This window comes from Capra hircus, chromosome 13 (assembly GCF_001704415.2).
Source record: "Capra hircus breed San Clemente chromosome 13, ASM170441v1, whole genome shotgun sequence".
NCBI classification, from domain to species: Eukaryota; Metazoa; Chordata; class Mammalia; order Artiodactyla; family Bovidae; genus Capra; species Capra hircus.
In genome coordinates this window covers 7321574-7342585 of record NC_030820.1, presented here as the reverse complement: position 1 = coordinate 7342585, position 21012 = coordinate 7321574, and the positions used below count along the sequence as shown (strand labels likewise).

Genomic DNA, 21012 nt, shown 5'->3' with positions numbered 1-21012 from the left:
AGGTTAGTTCATGTGCTTAGTTGTGCTTTCCCATAATTGCAGCTTGCACCTCTGGAGGTAACATAAAAGTAAGAACTTCCAGCAACTCTGAAAAGAGTTCAGAGAGCAACTCCTACCTATTTCAAGGCCACCACTTATCTCTTACCAGAGAAGTGGCAAACTAGATATGGTTCCTTGTCCACAGCTTGCTCTGTCCTTCAGCTGCCATCATTCCAGGTTGAAAGGAAATTCCTGGCAGCTCATTGGCCCAAGAGTAAGGAAATTGTTGCTTAGCAACCAAGTCCTGACCCCTACAGGCCTGAAAAGAGGAAGCTTGTGGGCTAGCCACCTAGTTCTGCCTGTGTTACAGTAAGAAGGAGCTACTTAGAAGAAGATGAAGCCCTTGTTCCTGCTAATAGAGATATTGATAATTCTTGGGGTCACAATTAAAAGTAAGTTTTTCTGTCCTTACGGTTCTCTATGAGGGTCTTAGCACTAAGAGTAGAATCTGATTAGAGAATTGTAAATAACTTCACAATATTTCTAATTAACACAATTTTTGGATAAGTACTTTAAAATATGCAATAAGGATAGATAGCAATGATACTCTCATTTAAGACAGTACCTGGGAAGAATATGTGTATATGTCTGTGTGTGTGTGTGTGTGTGAAAGAGAGAGAGAAAGAGATTAAAAGAGAGAGAAGAGGGGCAGACATTGAGCAAATCTATGAGAAAAGTATTATAATAATTTTTATACCATAAGGATATTTGACACAGGTTGTTGAGTTTTGTTAAATCTAGAATATCATGAAGATCTAGTTCTAGAATTTTAAATGAGAATTATAGGACTCAAAGAGTGGTAAAGTAGTTTAATTGATATTCTTATACTCTCTTACAATCTTTCCACAATAACAATTCTACTTTCAAGGTTTCCATTATCCCTAACTAGTTCAGTTCAGTTCAGTCGCTCAGTCGTGTCTGACTATTTGCGACCCCATGAATCGCAGCACCCCAGGCCTCCCTGTTCATCACCGTCTCCCGGAGTTCACTCAGACTCATGTCCATCGAGTCCATGATGCCATCCAGCTATCTCATCCTCAGTCGTCCCTTTCTCCTACTGCCCCCAATCCCTCCCAGCATCAGAGTCTTTTCCAATGAGTCAACTCTGCGCATGAGGTGGCCAAAGTACTGGAGCTTCAGCTTCAGCATCATTCCCTCCAAAGAAATCCTAGGGTTGATCTCCTTCAGAATGGACTGGTTGGATCTTCTTGCAGTCCAAGGGACTCTCAAGAGTCTTCTCCAACACCACAGTTCAAACGCATCAATTCTTCAGCGCTCAGCCTTCTTCACAGTCCAACTCTCACATCCATACATGATCACAGGAAAAACCATAGCCTTGACTAGACGGACCTTAGTCAGCAAAGTAATGTCTCTGCTTTTGAATATGCTATCTAGGTTGGTCATAACTTTTCTTCCAAGGAGTAAGCATCTTTTAATTTCATGGCCTAACTAGTTACTATCTTAAAATGGAAATTATTTTTCCAGTCTTGTTTCTCTGGTCATTTATTGAGTTAATTTTTACCCAGTCCTTACATAATTTGCTCATCATGAATTCAATTTAAGAAATACTTATTTCTATTTAACCTAGGAGTGCAAGGTTGGTATAACATCTGAAAGTTAATTGCTGTAACACACTACAACAATAGAACAAATGACAAAGACCACATGATCATCTCAACTGATGCAAGAAGAGCACTTAACAAAGATCAACTTCCCTTTTGTATAAAAACAATAAATAAGAAATTGAAACACTATCAGCCTGATAAAGGGCATCCTCAAAAAACTGGCGCCTAATATATTTAATGGTGAAACACTGAATGCTTTCTCCCAGTGGTCCCCTAAGATCAGGAACAAGACAAAGATGTCCATTCCTGCAATTCCTGTTCAATATTGTACTGGAGGTTTTAGCCAAGGCAATTAAGAAATAGAAGTAAAGATTGGGAAAAGAGAAGTAAACCTCTCTGTATTTACCAAAGACAGGATATTATACACAGAAAATCCTAAGGTTTTCAATTTTTAAAATATTCAGTTCAGTTCAGTTCAGTCGCTCAGTCGTGTCCAACTCTTTGCGACCCCATGAATCGCAGCACGCCAGGCCTCCCTGTCTATCACCAACTCCCAGAGTTCACTCAGACTCACGTCCATCGAGTCAGTGATGCCATCCAGCCATCTCATCCTCTGTTGTCCCCTTCTCCTCCTGCCCCCAATCCCTCCCAGCATCAGAGTCTTTTCCAATGAGTTAGAACTGATAAATGAGTTTGGCAGGGTTGCAGGATAAAAGATTAATAGACAAAAATTTACTCTATTTCTATACTATCACAGTTAACATACCAAAAATGAAATTGGTTCCATTCATAATAGCATCAAAATGGATAAGGTACTTAGAAATAAATTTAACAAAAGAAGTACAAAGTTCATCCTCTGAAACTGAAAAAGTTGTTGAAAGAAATTAAAGAAAATCTCAATAAATGAAAACACTTCCCATGTTCATGGATTGGAAAAATTAATATTGTTAAGATGGCAATACTCTCCAATTTGATCTATAGATTCAATATAATCCCTATCAAAATCCCAGCTTATTTCTTTGTAAAAATTAACAAAATCTGAAAATTAGTATAGAAATGAATGTTCTTTAAAAAAAGAAGAGGACACATACTTCTCAAATTTCTCGAACTGCAAAGCTGCAGTAATCAAGACAGTGTGGTACTTGTATGAAGATAGATTATATAGATCAATAAAATATCATTAAAAATTCAGAAATAAATGCTCACATTTATTATCAATCAATTTTTGGCAAGGATGCCAAAATATTGAGTTAATGGGGAAGGGGAAGAATAATTTCTTCAACATATGGTGAGGACAGCTGGAGACACACCTATCTCACCCCAGTCAGACACCTACCTCATACTCTATATGAAAAATAATTCAAAATGGGTCAGAGATCTGAATAATAGCTTAAGCTTTAAAACTCCTAGAGGAAAATATAGACATAAATCTTTTTGACCCTAGATTAGGCAATGATTTCTTAGATATGCCACCAAAAGCACAAACAGAAAGAAGAAAACCATAAACTGGACATCACCAAAATTAAACACTTTATGTTTCAAAAGACATCATCAAGAAACTAAAAAGACAACCCATAGAATAGGAGAAAATGTTGCAAATCATATTCAGTAAAGGTTTAGAATACAGAATGTATGAAAAAATCTTAACAACTCATCAACAAAATAACACACAACCCAGTTTTTTTAACCCCATTTTTAAATGGGCTAAGGATTTAGATATTCTTCCAAAAGATATGCAAATCACCATCAAGTGCATAAAGAGATATTCAACTTCATTGCTTACTAAGAAAATGCAAATCAAAACCACAATGAAATATTACATTGTATGCAATCATGTGACAGTCCTGGGTAAATCTAGAAGGTTGGTCACTCTCAGGAGAAGACAATAAAGGAGAGAAAAGGTTGAGGAGGTGGAGGTGAAGATGGAGAGAGGCAGAAACCAGAGGCAAGAAGCAGGCAAGCTTGTACGCTGGTGTTTTCCAAAGGGGCCAGAACATGGAGTCATTCTCACCAGCTGATAATGCAGCTTTCTACAAGCTTAGCATCCTGTCTTCCCCAGCTGAGCTTCGCTTAGGATGGCTATAATTTTTACAAAAGGAAAATAACAAGATTTGGAAATGATGTGGAGAAATAGGAACCCTCACACATTGCTAGTGGAAGTGTAAAATGGTGGGAAACAGTTTGGCAGTTCCTCACTAAGTTAAATTTAGAATTGTCATTGTTGTTGTTGTTCAGTAATGACTGAAGTACGGTCCAACTCTTTGTGACTTCTCAGACTGCAGCATGCCAGGTTCCTCTGTCCTTCACTATCTCCCAGAGTTGGCTCAAATTCATGTCCATTGAGCCTGTGCTGCTGTCTAACCATCTCATCCTCTGCTGCCCCCTCCTCTTGTTGCCTTCATTCTTTCCCAGCATCAGGGTTTTTTCCGATGAGTTGGCTTTTCTCATCAGGTGGCCAAACTATTGGATCTTCAGCTTCAGCATCAGTCCTTCCAATGAATATTGAGAGTTAATTTCCTTTAGAATTGACAGGTATCTCCTTGCAGTCCAAAGGATTCTCAAGCGTCTTATCCAGCACCACATTTGGAAAGAACTACCATATGACTCATCAATTCCAATGACCCATCAATTCTACTACTAGGAATATTCCCAAGAGAAGTGAAAGCATATGTCCACACTGGAAGTTTGTATACAAATGCTTATAAAAGCATTACTTTTTATAGTTATAAGATGGAAACGACCTCAATAATGGATGAGTAGGTAAACAAATTGTTGTGTATACATACTGTGGAATATCATTCAACCATGAAAAGGATGAAGTACTGGAATGTACTACAAGTTGGATGAACTGCAAAAACATTATGACAAGTGAAAGAAGCCAGATACAAAAGGTCACATGTTATTTGATTTTTATTATATGAAATGTAAGTGAAATATCCAGAATAGGCAAATCCATAGAAATACAAAGATTATTAGTGGTTGCCAGTGGTTGTGCAGAGAGAGAATGGGAAGTTATTTAATGAATTTTAGAGTGTATTTCTGGGCTAATGAAAAAGTTTTGAAAGTAAAAATACATGATGGTTGTGAATACACTAAGCATTACTCAATTGTGTACTTTAAAATGGTTACTTGTATGGAGAAAAGACAATCTTTTTAACAAGTGGTGCTGGGAAAACTGGTCAACCACTTGTAAAAGAATGAAACTAGAACACTTTCTAACACCATACACAAAAATAAACTCAAAATAGAACAAAGATCTAAACGTAAGACCAGAAACTATAAAACTCTTAGAGGAGAACATAGGCAAAACACTTTCCGACATAAATCACAGCAGGATCCTCTAAGACCCACCTCCCAGAATACTGGAAATAAAAGCATAAATAAACAAATGGGACCTAATTAAAATTAAAAGCTTCTGCACAACAAAAGAAACTATCAGTTCAGTTCAGTTCAGTTCAGTCGCTCAGTCGTGTCCGACTCTTTGCGACCCCATGAATCGCAGCACGCCAGGCCTCCCTGTCCATCACCACCTCCCTGAGTTCACTCAGACTCACGACCATCGAGTCGGTGATGCCATCCAGCCATCTCATCCTCTGTCGTCCCCTTCTCCTCCTGCCCCCAATCCTTCCCAGCATCAGAGTCTTTTCCAGTGAGTCAACTCTTCACATGAGATAGCCAAAGTACTGGAGCTTCAACTTTAGCATCATTCCTTCCAAAGAAATCCCAGGGCTGATCTCCTTCAGAATGGACTGGTTGGATCTCCTTGCAGTCCAAGGGACTCCCAAGAGTCTTCTCCAACACCACAGTTCAAATGCATCAATTTTTCGGTGTTCAGCCTTCTTCACAGTCCAACTCTCACATCCATACATGACCACAGGAAAAATCATAGCCTTGACTAGACGGACCTTAGTCGGCAAAGTAATGTCTCTGCTTTTGATTATACTATCTAGTTTGGTCATAACTTTTCTTCCAAGGAGTAAGAGTCTTTTAATTTCATGGCTGCAGTCACCATCTGCAATGATTTTGGAGGCCAAAAAAATAAAGTCTGACACTGTTTCTACTCTTTCCCCATCTATTTCTCATGAAGTGATGGGACCAGATGCCATAATCTTCGTTTTCTGAATGTTGATCTTTAAGCCAACTTTTTCACTCTCCTCTTTCACTTTCATCAAGAGGCTTTTTAGCTCCTCTTCACTTTCTGCCATAAGGGTGGTGGCATCTGCATATCTGAGGTTATTGATATTTCTCCTGGCAAACTTGATTCCAGCTTGTGTTTCTTCCAGCCCAGCGTTTCTCATGATGTACTCTGCATAGAAGTTAAATAAGCAGGGTGACAATATACAGCCTTGACGTACTCCTTTTCCTATTTGGCACCAGTCTGTTGTTCCATGTCCAGTTCTAACTGTTGCTTCCTGACCTGCATACAGATTTCTCAAGAGGCAGGTTAGGTGGTCTGGTATTCCCATCTCTTTCAGAATTTTCCACAGTTTATTGTGATCCACACAGTCAAAGGCTTTGGCATAGTCAATAAAGCAGAAATAGATGTTTTTCTGGAACTCTCTTGCTTTTTCGATGATCCAGCGGATGTTGGCAATCTGATCTCTGGTTCCTCTGCCCTTTCTAAAACCAGCTTGAACATCAGGGAGTTCATGGTTCACATATTGCTGAAGTCTGGCTTGGAAAATTTTGAACATTACTTTACTAGCATGTGAGATAAGCAAGGTGAAAAGACAGCCTTCTGAATGGGAGAAAATAAGAGCAAATGAAGCAACTGACAAACAACTAATCTCAAAAATATACAAGCAACTCCTGCAGCTCAATTTCAGAAAAATAAGCGACCCAATCAAAAAAAGAGCCAAAGAACTAAACAGACATTTCTCCAAAGAAGACATACAGATGGCTAACAAGCACATGAAAAGATGCTCAACATCACTCATTATCAGAGAAATGCACATCAAAACCACAATGAGGTATCATTTCATGCCAGTCAGAATGGCTGCAATCCAAAAGTCTACAAGCAATAAATGCTGGAGAGGGTGTGGAGAAAAGGGAACCCTCTCACACTGCTGGTGGGAATGCAAACTAGTACAGCCACTATGGAGAACAGTGTGGAGATTCCTTAAAAAACTGCAAATAGAGCTGCCTTATGACCCAGCAATCCCACTGCTGGGCATACACACCGAGGAAACCAGAATTGAAAGAGACACGTGTACTCCAATCTTCATCACAGCACTGTTTATAATAGCCAGGACATGGAAGCAACCTAGATGTCCATCAGCAGACGAATGGATAAGAAAGCTGTGGTACATATACACAATGGAGTATTACTCAGCCATTAAAAAGAATACATTTGAATCCATTCTAATGAGGTAGATGAAACTGGAGCCGATTATACAGAGTGAAGTAAGCTAGAAAGAAAAACACCAATACCATATATGGAATTTAGAAAGATGGTAATGATAACCCTGTATGCGAGACAGCAAAAGAGACACAGATGTATAGAACAGACTTTTGGACTCTGTGGGAGAGGGAGAGGGTGGGATGATTTGGGAGAATGGCATTGAAATGTGTACTATCATGTAAGAAACGAATCACCAGTCTAGGTTCGATATAGGATACAGGATGCGTGGGGCTGGTGCACTGGGATGACCCAGAGGGATGGTACAGGGAGGGAGGTGAGAGGGGGGTTCAGGATTGGGAACATGTGTACACCCGTGGTGGATTCATGTTGATGTATGGCAAAACCAATACAATATTGTAAAGTAATTAGCCTCCAATTAAAATAAGTAAATTTTTAAAAATAAATAAAATTAACTTGAATCTGAAAAAAAAATAAAATGGTTACTTGTATGTTAGGAATTTCATCTCAATTTTTTAAAATCGTACAGTGCTTTGGGAAACAGCCTTAGAGTTCCTCAAAAGATTAAACATAGAATTACCATATGATCCAGATATTACACTCCTAAGTACATATACAAGGAAACTAAAAACTTTTCCATGCAAAAACTTGTACACAAATGGCAGCATTATTCATAGTAGCCAACAAGTGGTGAAAAACTGATCTTCACCAACCAATGAATGAATAAAAAACTTTGGTATATCCATACAATGGAGTATTATTCAGCAATAAAGAAAGTACAATATGGATAATAATTTAAATATTATACTAAGCCACAAAAGCCCACATATTGTGTGATATCCGTAAATGAAATGTTCAGATTAGGCACACCCATGGAGACAGAATGTAGTTTACTGATTACCTAGGGCTGGGAGGTGTAGGATACTTGTAGGAGATTATAATTAAAGGACACAAGATTACTGATTGAGTAATGAAAATGTTCTAAAATTATAGCAATCGTTGTACATATCTGTGAATATACTAAAAGCCATTGACTTGCAGGGAGAAGAGTATTTAATAAAAGTTATATGTCAGGGGTATGGGAAGAATATAATAAAAATTATATGTCAAGGATATGTGAAGAATATCTAAGACACAATCCTTATCCTTGAGCAGTTAAGAAGAAAACAAACTATAAGTGAATAAATTATTAAATGTTGCAGGTATTTGGCTTCCTGGTAGCTAAGCAGTAAAAAATCCACCTACAATGCAGGAGACCTTGGCCAATCCCCAGTCAAGAAGATACCCTGGAGGAGGAAATGGCAACCCACTCCAGCATTCTTGCCAGGAAAATCCCATGGATAGAGGAGCCTGGTGGGCTACAGTCCATGGGGTCGCAAAGAGTCAGGCATGACAAAGCAACTAAGCACATAGGTATTTAAATAATAGCATTTATAAGATACTATATATAGGACACAAATCAGGGAATGGCCAATTCTACCAGTTTGTGGAGCAGTCAGAGGGCTTCACAAACGAAATGGCATAAACTGAATCTTGAAAGATTAGTGAGTGTTCACTAAGCAGGCAAAAGAGGAAAACATTTTAGACTATGTAAAGGGAATAAGGACATAGAGAAATAAAAGCATGGTCTATAAATAAGTATGGAACACAACGTTTTGAGGCTGGAGAAGTAGGCAAAGACTGTGTGATAGGCTTTGAAGCTTGGGTTTGATCTTGTGAGGAATAGGGAGTCATTTAAGAGTTTACTCATTGAAGAATGTGAATAAAATTATGCTTTTTAAAAAATAGTCATTTTAGCAATTGAGAGGTAGGTGGGTCGGCTGTGTAACTGGTGACCATGTAACCAGTAGCAGACTATTAAATGACCCAAACAAGAAATGATGAGGACTTCAACTATAGCGACAGCAGTGGGGACCAAGGAGTACTGTAGATGGAAAACAAAACTAAAGAGAGTCATAAGAGTTCAGAGTGAGAGCGTGCCCGGAAGATGAGAATAACCAGTAGTGCCAAATGCCAGAGAGAGTAGGGAAGGGAAACAAAGGCCAGTGAGTGAACACTGGATTTATTATTTTTTAATTATTAATTTTTTTATTTTTTATTTTACTTTACAATACTGTATTGGTTTTGCCATACATTGACATGAATCCACCACGGGTATACATGAGTTCCCAATCCTTGAACCCCCCTCCCACCTCTATCCCCATATCATCTCTCTGGGTCATCCCAGTGTACCAGCCCCAAGCATCCTGTATCCTGTATCGAACCTAGACTGGTGATTCGTTTCTTACATGATAGTACACATTTCAATGCCATTCTCCCAAATCATCCCACCCTCTCCCTCTCCCACAGAGTCCAAAAGTCTGTTCTATACATCTGTGTCTCTTTTGCTGTCTCGCATACAGGGTTATCATTACCTTCTTTCTAAATTCCATATATATGTGTCAGTATACTGTATTGGTGTTTTTCTTTCTAGCTTACTTCACTCTGTATAATCGGCTCCAGTTTCATCCACCTCATTAGAACGGATTCAAATGTATTCTTTTTAATGGCTGAGTAATACTCCATTGTGTATATGTACCGCAGCTTTCTTATCCATTCGTCTGCTGATGGACATCTAGGTTGCTTCCATGTCCTGGCTATTATAGACAGTGCTGCAATGAACACTGGGGTACATGTGAACACTGGATTTAATAGCTGGAGAATCTTTACATTACCAAGACACTTTTATCAGAGAAGCAGAGAAAAAACTTTATTTCAATTGGTAGGAGTGAACAGGAGGAGAGTGAGTAGAGACAGCCATGATGAGTACAGAGCTCTTCTGGGATTATCACACTTCACAGGGTCAGAGGAGTTTTCAACAGATCATTTATCAGTTGCAGGTATATAGAGACCCAGAGGAGAAGTTCGTAAGGGAGAAGTGAAGTGAAAATTGCCCAGTCATGTCCAACTCTTTGTGACTCCACGGACTATGCAGTCCATGGAATTCTCCAGGCCAGAATACTAGAGCGGGGAGCCATTTCCTTCTCCAGGGGATCTTCCCAACCCAGGGATCGAACCCAGGGTCTCTCGCATTGCAGGTGGATTCTTTTTTTTTCTTTTTATGCAGGTGGATTCTTTACCATCTGAGCCACCAGGGAAGCCCAAGAATACTGGAGTGGGTTGTCTATCCCTTCTCCAGTGGATCTTCCCGAACCAGGAATTGAACTAGGGTCTCCTGCACTGCAGGCAGATTCTTTACCAACTGAGGTATCATGGGGGAGAAGACAGTTGCTTTCCAAGCAAGTGCTAAAACACGTAAACATCTATATGTAAAACCAGTCCTTAACCCTACTCATTTTTTCTTCCTGACTCTCTACCCCTAGTTTTCAAGGCAAAACAGGTCTCACCTTTTACATTCACATATACCTTGTGAGCTTGCATATTGCCTTCTTACGCTTTTTTCACTTATATTCACTTTACTTTGACTTCACTTGTGTGAAATTATTGAGACAGGGATGATGCCATAACCACAATTTTTCCCTGACTCTGCATTCATCTCAGGAGCATTCTAAAATAGTTACTGACCTTAGGTTTCCCTTTTAATAAATGCTCAAAATGAAGTAGTTGATGCTCATGGAAAGACTGAGCAGTCTATCCCAAAGTGTACCTTAGAAAATGGAAGTAAAACAATGGTCTGTTTTCTCTCTATCCACCCTACCTGTTCAGCCACTGGTTTAAGAGGTAATATAAGGTACATAGGGGCTTCTCTAGTGGCTCAGAGGTAAAGAATTCACCTGCAATGCAGGAACCACAGTTGGCCTGGGTTGAGAAAATCCCCTGGAGGAGGAGGGCATGGCAACCCACTCCAGTATTCTTGCCTGGAGAATCCTATGGACAGAGAAGCCCAGTGGACTACACTCCATAGGGTCACAATGATTGGACACTACTGAAGCAACTTAGCATGTGTGCACACATAAGGTATATAACTGAGGCAGAAAGAAGACATTGCCAGAAGTTCTGGCTCTAGATCACTCAGGATCCAAGGTTTCTCTGTCCTATCTCACTTTCTGGTAGTAATTTCTCACTATCATAAGCTTCTACAATTTGAAAAAATAAAGTAAAAATAAATTAAAATACATGCTAAAATAAAAAGTTCACAGCAACTCTCTCCACTGTTACTCTCCCACCCAGCAACTGTCTTTCCCAGTTGAAAAAGGCAAGAAGATTATTGATCTCACTCTAATCAGAGGTCAGAAGCAATTGCCTAGCAATCACATCTACATTCTTGGAGAGTCCAGAGAGGAGCCACATAAAGGCCAAGTCCTGGACGTGTTTTAGAGGAGGCTGGGTATAAGCAGTAGAAGCAGGCAATGTCTTACTGCTTCAGAAACGTACTTTTTATTACCAGCTCTATTATATTTTGAATAACTCGTGAAATCCAGAAGTTTTAAATTCCCTTTGTTTCCTTTCAGTCCCTTACATTATGCCTCTAAATAGGGAGAGAATAAATTGCCAGCATCTGGAGCATCTTTCCTTGCAGAGAAGCGGGAATGAGCAGGTGTGTCATGGGGTAACCACTGACTACTAGAGACCGCTTTGGTTTCTATGTTATGTTAGAGATCAGTAAGGAAGCTCATTCCTCTTGTGAATTGTCCTGAAATATGTAAGCCTTTTCCTTGTATTCATATCCTAGAGTCTGAAACATTTCTATATTAACAAGTTACTATTCCTCTTTGGAACCATTGAGTAAGACAGCACTTGGTGGGGAGAAGGCAGCCCTCAACCTGATGATCTAGGGCAGGATAGACCCCTTCCCCAGCTGCTCCCATGAATGCCCTGGCATCAGCTTTATTTCTGGTTACTCTGTCTGCTTCGAGGAACTAACTTCTGCCATGTCCTTTTGTCATATCAGAAATCACTCTTTCCAATTCTACTCCATTTTCTCCATGCAAAGGCTCATGTCTCTCCTACCCCAAGAATCCTCTCTGCCAGTGATAACTGTCTGTGCATGCGTGTTAAGTCATTTCAGTTGTGTCTGACTCTTTGCAACCCTATGGACTGTAGCCTGCCAGGCTCCTCTGTCCGTGGGGTTCTGCAGGCAAGAATACTGGAGTAGATTGCCATGTCCTCCTCCAGGGGATCTTCTCCACCCAGGGATTGAACTCACACCTCTTCTGTCTCCTGCACTGGCACGCAGGTTCTTTACCACTGGCACCACCTGGGAAGCCCAATAGCTGTCTACCTGTTCTTAACTGATTCTAAGATTACTTCCCATTTATTGAGACTGCTTTCTTAAGGAACACCAATAGCTGTTGATTACCAATCCAGGGGGCTCTTACTGTTCTTACTACTTAAACTCTCGGCAGCATTTGACACTGCGCACTGTATTCTTTTCCCTTCTACCTCTGTACGATCTTCTTAGACACCTTCACTGGTTTGTCTTCCTCACCCCTCCCTTTAAATGCTAAGCCCAAAGTTCATTGCATAGCTTTCTTAGTCTTCATATTCTGTGCTTCTGATGCTCTCTCCCAAGCTTCAATTATTTTTTTTTATTTTTTAGTAATTGTGACTTTTATATTTATTTTATATATTTAATTTATCTATCTACCTGGCTGTGCTAGTTCTCAGCTGCAGCACATGGGATTTTCATTGCGATATGCAAGATCTTTAGTTGTGGCACGCAGGGACTTTAGTTGTGACATATGAACTCTTACTTGCAGCATTTGGGGTCTAGTTCCCTAGCTAGAGATCAAACTAGGGCCCCTTTCATTGGGAGCATGGAGTCTTAGCCACTGGACCACCAGGGAAGTCCCCCAGGGCTTCATTTACACCTTCCTCCAGATCTTTTGACCCATGTATCAGCTGCATGATTGTCATGAATAATGTATAATCTGCAAACATCTTAAATTGACCATTTCCTCTCCAAGTTAGTTTCTCTCTTATGTTTCTTGTCTTCTTAATGGCATCAACATCTCTCCCAGCATCCTGGGTTCTCAAGTGCAAAACCTCAAATTCTTGATCATATGGTTAATAATGCACTGAAAAAAGAAAGCGTAAGGTACTCAGTTGTGTCCTACTCTTTGCAACCCCATGTGCTGTAGCCCGCCATGGAATTCTCCAGGCAAGAATACTGGAGTGGGTAGCCATTCCCTTCTTCAAGAGATCTTCCCAATCCAGGGGTCAAACCCAATTCTCCTTCATTGCAGGCAGATTCTTTACCATCTCAGCCACCTGGGATGCACTAAGAATCATCTAATTCAATGTTTTTACAGGTGATAGGACTGTCTTCCAGAGTCATGAAATTAATTCACCACCATAAATCCACAGCATAGCATCCTACTAATCTTTAAAGGTCCGTTTCAAGTTTTACTCTTCCAATAAAAAGCGTTTCCAAGCCCTTCCTCATAGAAAATTGTGCCTTTATTTTCTTATGCATCACAGTCTCACAACTGAGTTAGTTTTTACCCTTCTCACTAAACTGTCAACTACCTGAATGTAGAGATTGTGTTTTCCTCACCTCTAATATTTCTTATAACTCATTGCAGAACTTGGCACATGCTCAATTAGCACTTGTAAAATAGGATCATAACTAATATCCATATAACAATTTAAAACTTTGTAAAATACATTCCCAAAACCTATGAAATAAGTCATGTAAATATTTTTATTATTCTAGATTTACACATTTTCAAAACTCTAAAATCTAGGAAACCCAAATCCTCCAATGAGAATCAAGTTTTGCTTTTTGGTTTTTTTACTTCCTATCATCTGTTTGTTATTCTATGTATTCTCCAAAGTAGACTGTTCAGAGTATTTGCCTCATTATCATATTTACTTGCCGTAAGCTGTTTCTACATACTACCAAACAATCAGATGAAAAATATAAATTCAATCAATCATCCAAATATTTTAAAACATTTTAATTGAAACAAATTAAAAACAATTTTAACAAATTTAAAACAAGTTAATTGACTGAATTTATATTTTTCATCTGATTGTTTGGTAGTATGTAGAAACAGCTTATGGCAAGTAAATATAATAATGAGGCAAATACTCTGAACAGTTTACTTTGGAGAATACATAGAATAACAAACAGATGATAGGAAGTAGCCCATGGGATCACAAAGAGTCGGACACGACTGAGCGACTGAACTTAAATGAAGGTTACTGGTGCTGTTTGGGGAATCATGGAGAATTTAGAATGACCTGAACATAGTCCAGTGTTCTGATTATTTTCAGAGGAAAACACTTACTTTCAAAACAGACTTGAAACCATGTGTCTAAGTAATTTGGTACACAGAAACTTCATAGGCATTTTAAAAGTAAATCAGTTAGTCACTAAAATAGTCACACAAGGGTAGCTGACAATTACTGAGGACTTACATTCTAGGCACTATTCTAACTGTAGTCTATATAAAAATTGACTCACTTAACCCTACGAATGTGCTATGGGATAGTGATTATTAGTATCCTCCTTTTACAGAGGGGCAACTGAGATTCAGGTAGATTCAGTATCTTCTCCAAATTCATGTGAGTAACAATTGGCAATCAGAATTTGAACTTGAGTGGTGTGATTCTAGAGTGTGCACTTTAGATCTACTTTTGTTAGAAAAAGACACAATTGAAATGCTATTGGCAAAGTGTGGAGTCACCCAGAATAGGGGTGCCCAGCACATCCTGAGCATGCAATAGACATTTGCTGAGCAAATGAATAGACAGTTTTGTAGCTTATTTCTGCCTCAACATTTTTACATATGATATTCATCTACCTAGAATGTTTTCCCATTTTTTTAAAAAAGGGGCTCTTTAAACTTTTTTAAAACTCTATTTTGGAGCATAGTGATTAACAATATTGTATTAGTTTCAGGTGTACAGCAAAGTTATTCATATATATACACACACACACACACACACACACATATATATAATGTATGTATCTAGTCCTTTCAAATTAAAAGGTAGCTCTTTTTCAACAACAAAAAATAAAATAAAATAAAATATAAAATAAAATGTACTGTATATTTGCTTCTGTATAGAACAAACAGCTAGGTGATTGATTTGCATTACTTACTTTTCAACCAGTTGTTTTGGCAGAATGGTGATTACATAAACTTCAACAATGGCATTTTATCAGTTTTTTCTTGATTCTGTGATATTACTACTGTATTTGTTAGCTATAACCATCTAATTTTATTTATATAGTTTATCACCAAAGAGATATGGTAGGCAAGGGCAACTGATTTCCCCAGATTGGAAAAAGTAATATATACCCTGCAGCTTCCCTCAGAGAAGAGTTGTTTTTAAGGAAAACAGATCATCAGTCCTGAGAAACAAATGTCTGTGTTGAAATGGAATTAGGAATACCTAAAAGACAAGAAGTAGAAATGGATTGAAAGAAGAAACTTCTGCCAAAAAATGTAAAAAGAGAATATGGCTAGAAAAAAAAAATGTACACATGGATTTAGGAAGAAGGAGAGGAGCCCCAGGGCAAAAAGAAAGGATTGTTGGTTGAAAACATTAGAAGCATCCTAGCAGTTCTGACCCCTACTCCCCTCATCACTGCATGGCACTCCCACCGGATACAAAGGAAAAGGCAACAGGTTGATTGCTAGTAACAAAAGCCTAGGTGAGGGGCTATTTGGACTAACCCACCCACTGAAAAATATGACACAGAAGCATACAAATGAGTTGAGAAGTTAGTAAAGGACTACTAGATTTTTTTTTAACATGTAAGAAATCGCTGGAATGAAAGAAGTAAATACAGAATACCTGAGCAGGGCCAGGACTTGCCTTACCTTGCTCCCAGCCCTGTACCTGAACACCAAAACAGCTTTTGCCCTGAGCCAGATAAACTTGGGCTTTGTTTATAGTTGCCTCACAAAGCAAGGAGGATGGAATCTAGTCCTCAAGACCAGTCCAAGTTGAGGCGTCTAATAGGAATCCTTGTCAACATTAACCTAAATCCTTAAAGTGCTATACTCTTAGGACAAGGGCAAACCAGAAATAAATACACCTCTTCCAAAGTCCAGGGATTTGCAGAGTCTTGACACTTAGAAGAGCAGGGAACAAAGGAAAAAGAAAAAATACATTTCTAAGAAGTTGTGACCTCCAGCCCTCCTGGAGATTTTCAGACTTGGTTATCCCAGGTACTCTACATCTAGTACTAGATCTAAGATCTAAGATCTATAGTGCCCCACGCACTTGGCAAAAGCAAATTTATGTTCTCTTCACAGGAAGGCGATTTCATTGTAGGTCTCAAAGAATTCACTCAGATAAGGTTTTTAGTACTTAATAAAATAATTAAGCACACAGGAGACAAAGCACCATTAAGTGGGGGCATTTTGGGGTGGGCACTTGAGCCAGAAATACAGGTTACAGCTGCAAATGTCTAGTGATACTCAGGGAACCTCTATCCCAGAAGACTAGTTCATGTCACATTCTAATAGCATATCCTGCAACACTAAGTTACTAGTGGCAAGCTAAGTTCATTGTTACAGCATTCACATACAGGTTAAGAGGGAAAATCCAAGTCCAACATGAATATAATCAAGACTCACCAAACATTTGACGAAAACTAACACCATAAGAGAAAAGCATCAGCCTACACATACACACACACACACCTGATAACACCTGAGGAAACAGAACAAGTAGAACAGATGGTTGAAGACTTCAAGACGTAAAATGATTGTCATAAGATGTATTTAGAGAGGTTATTGTATCCTTGAAACAATAGTGCATCTTAATAAAAAGAAGATGAGCTACTTTGTAAATGAAATAAATAATGGTAAAAAAGAAGAAGAAGGAAAAAAAAAGCAAAGCCTCAAAGCTGAATAGCAAAATTGAGGGCTGAAGAGCAACTTGGCTACTCAAAGATCAACCTGAGAAATTATCCTAGACCACAGTGTGAATGGACAGAGAAGATACGTATAAAATAAAAGTCAAAGGCCTTGGAGGACCCATCCAAAGTTACAAATCCACAAAATGGGATTTCCAGAAAGAGAAAAATCAAAGCACTTAGAGAAAGAAATAAAAAAATAAAAGTCCTCAGTGTGAAAGAAGACTCACATTTTTAAAATAAATTCCACTGAGTGTCGAGTAAGAAGACTGAGAAAAGAGCCATCCTTAGAAAGTAATGGTAAAACTTTAATATTTCATGGATAAGCAGAAAATCCTAAAGACTTCTAACATGAAAAAAAAATTATTTATAAGGAAAAAAACACCATATTGACTTCAAATTCATCAGCAATGTTGGGTACAAAAAGATACTGGAGAAATATTTTCTTTGTACTGAGGTGAAATGATTTTGAATCTAGAATTGTATAATCTGACAAATCCTCAGACAAGCGTAATGGCTAACTAAGACATTTTCAGACAAGAATGGATTCAGAAAATTTACCACTCAGAAATTTTAGATGAAATATTGACTAGAAGATATGCTCTATCATAAGGAAAGAAGGAAAGAAAGCTCAGGAGGAACACTAAAAATCAATGGTAAGCAAAGAAAGCCTTAAGACTTAGGACTACTCATAAAAGTTCATTTTAATTTTTAAAAATATAGCAGTCACAAATTCAGGATTGGGGTTCAGCATTGGGAACTTATGTACACCCGTGGCTGATTCATGTCGATGTATGGCAAAACCAATACAGTATTATAAAGCAAAATAAAGTAAAAATAAAAATTAAATAAATAAATAAATAAAATCCCTTCCACAATAGCAACGAAAATTATAAAATACCCAAGAATCAATTTAATTAAAGTGAAACAATACATACATGAATAATACAGATGAAATTTTTCTGAAGATTATTAAATAGAAATTGAATAAATTAAGGCTACACAACTGAATATATCTCACTATTGTAAATATCACAAGTCTTTATAAGTTAATATATAAATCCAATGAAATCTCAGAGAAAATATCAACACATTTTTTGAAATGGATCTGACAACCTTATTCTAAAATTTTTCTAAAAAAGAAATTATGCTAGAATTCCCAATATAAGTTCTTAAAAGAGGAACAATGAGGGTGTACTTCTGTGGATCTTCACAGAGATTCTCGTGCAACCAGATTGTATAATACGCAATTATTCAGTTCAGTTCAGTCACTCAGTCATGCCCGGCTCTTTGCGACCTCATGAACTGCAGCACGCCAGGCATCCCTGTCCATCACCAACTCCCGGAGTTCACTCAGACTCATGTGCATCGAGTCAGTGATGCCATCCAGCCATCTCATTCTCTGTCGTCCCCTTTTCCTTCTTCCCTCAATCCCTCCCAGCAACAGAGTCTTTTCCAATGAGTCAACTCTTTGCATGAGATGGCCAAAGTACTGGAGTTTCAGCTTTAGCATCAGTCCTTCCAGTGAACCCCCAGGACTGATCTCCTTCAGAATGGACTGGTTGGATCTCCTTGCAGTCCAAGGGACTCTCAAGAGTCTTCTCCAACACCACAGTTCAAAAGCATCAGTTCTTCGGTGCTCAGCTTTCTTCACAGTCCAACTCTCACATCCATACATGACCACAGGAAAAACCACAGCCTTGACTAAACAGACTTTTGTTGGCAAAGTAATGTCTCTGCTTTTGAATATGCTATCTAGGTTGGTCATAACTTTCCTTCCAAGGAGTAAGCGTCTTTTAATTCCATGGCTGCAATCACCATCTGCATTGATTTTGGAGCCCAGAAAAAGAAAGTCTGACACTGTTTCTACTCTTTCCCCATCTATTTCTCATGAAGTGATGGGACCGGATGCCATGATCTTCGTTTTCTGAATGTTGAGCTTTAAGCCAACTTTTTCACTCTCCTCTTTCACTTTCATCAAGAGGCTTTTTAGTTTCTCTTCACTTTCTGCCATAAGGGTGGTGTCATCTGCGTATCTGAGGTTATTGATATTTGTCCTGGCAATCTTGATTCCAGCTTGTGTTTCTTCCAGCCCAGCGTTTCTCATGATGTACTCTGCATAGAAGTTAAATAAGCAAGGTGACAATATACAGCCTTGACGTACTCCTTTTCCTATTTGGAACCGGTCTGTTTTTCAATGGCCAGTTCTAACTGTTGCTTTCTGACCTGCATATAGGTTTCTCAAGAGGCAGGTTAGGTGGTCTGGTATTCCCATCTCTTTCAGAATTTTCCACAGTTTATTGTGATCCACACAGTCAAAGGCTTTGGCATAGTCAATAAAGCAGAAATAGATGTTTTTCTGGAACTCTCTTGCTTTTTCAGTGATCCAACGGATGTTTGCCATTTGATCTCTGTTTCCGCTGCCTTTTCTAAAACCAGCTTGAACATCTGGAAGTTCATGGTTCATGTATTGCTGAAGCCTGGCTTGGAGAATTTTGAACATTACTTTACTAGCATGTGAGATGAGTGCAACTGTGTTGTAGTTTGAGCATTCTTTAGCATTGCCTTTCTTTGGGATTGAAATGAAAACTGACCTTTTCCAGTCCTGTGGCCACTGCTGAGTTTTCCAAATTTGCTGGCATACTGTCTGCAGTAATTAGAGTATTAGAAGAAGAATAGAGAAATAGATCAAGAAAACAGAACAGAGAGTTTTAAAATGGACCCATGTATAAATCGGAATTTGGTACCTGAAAAAGGTTTTTTAATTCAATGGGTAAAAGATTGACTATAATGAATTCTGTTGTCAAAGTGTACATTCATTTATGAAACAATGTCAGATTCTGCTTCATACCAATCTCAAAAGTTGATTCCAGAGTATTTAAAAAGTAAAAATTAAAATCAAAACTCTAAAAAATAGCTGAAGGAAATATAGGAGAATGTATATTCAACTGTTGGTAAGAAAGCCTTCTTGAACAAGACACATACACACAGGTTGTAAGTGAGAAAAAGATTGATTATTTTGACATTATCAGAATTTAAAACCTGTACTACAAAGGACACCATAAACAGTTAAAAGGCTAACAACAGATTGAAAAATATGTTTACAACATATACCTTAATCAAATAATATCCAGAATATATAAAGAACTCCTAAAACTACATATCTTAAAAAGCCTTATAGAAAGGTGGGCTAAATATCTAACAGTCAGTTCCTTGGAGAGGATATATTTTACAAACGCCGCTAAATGTGAAGAGATCACTAACCTTGCCAGATAATTAATTAATGATCATTAAAAGATCATTAATTTCTATGCAAACTTCAATACACTGGCAAAGACTGAAAATGTTTGTAGAGTGAGGAAAAATTAATATTTGGTATACCATATGTGGAATTATAAGTCAGTGTAGCTTTTGGGGGAATGCCAATATGCAGATGCCACCACCCTTTGAGAAAGCGAAGAAGAACTAAAGAGCCTCTTGATGAAAGTGAAAGAGGAGAGTGAAGAAGTTGGCTTAAAACTCAACATTCAGAAAACTGAGATCATGGCATCCAGTCCCATCACTTCATGGCAAATAGATGGGGAAACAATGGAAAGAGTGAGAGCCTATTTTGGGGGGGAGGGGGGCTCCAAAATCACTGCAGATGGTGACTGCAGCCATGAAATTAAAAGACACTTGCACCTTGGAAGAAAATCTATGACCAACCTAGACAGAGTATTAAAAAGCAGAGACATTACTTTACCAACAAAGGTCCGTCTAGTCAAAGCTATGGTTTTTCCAGTATGAACGCCAAAGAATTGATGCTTTTGAACCGTGGTGCTGGAGAAGACTCTTGAGAGTCCCTTGGACTGCAAGGAGATCCAACCTGTCCTCCTAAAGGAAATCAGTCCTGAATATTCATTTGAAGGACTGATGATGAAGCTGAAGCTCCAATACTTTGGCCACCTGATGCGAAGAACCAATTCATTGGAAAAGACCCTGTTGCCGGGAAAAATTGAAGGTGAGAGAAGAAGGGGATGACAGAGGATGAGATGGTTGGATGGCATCACTGACTCTATGCACATGAGTTTGAGTAGGCTCCAGGAGTTGGTGATGGACATGGAAGCCTAGCATGCTGCAGTCTGTGGGGTGGCAAAGAGTCGGACACAACTGAGCGACTGAACTGAACAGAATATACCATTGACTATCAAAAATTAAGTTGGGCATATTACTTCTTAAGTGAGCAAATCTAT

The 21012-nt window shown here is 38.6% G+C and overlaps 1 protein-coding gene across 1 annotated transcript in view; it reads left to right on the top strand.

Moving 5' to 3' along the window:
• SEL1L2 (SEL1L2 ERAD E3 ligase adaptor subunit) overlaps positions 298–21012 on the top strand; it is a 126659-nt gene continuing 105944 nt past the window's right edge. Inside the window, exon 1 of the mRNA XM_005687826.2 lies at positions 298–431. Within this exon, the coding sequence (XP_005687883.1) occupies positions 374–431 (58 nt within the window). The 5' untranslated portion in view covers positions 298–373. The remainder of the gene's footprint in view (positions 432–21012) is intronic.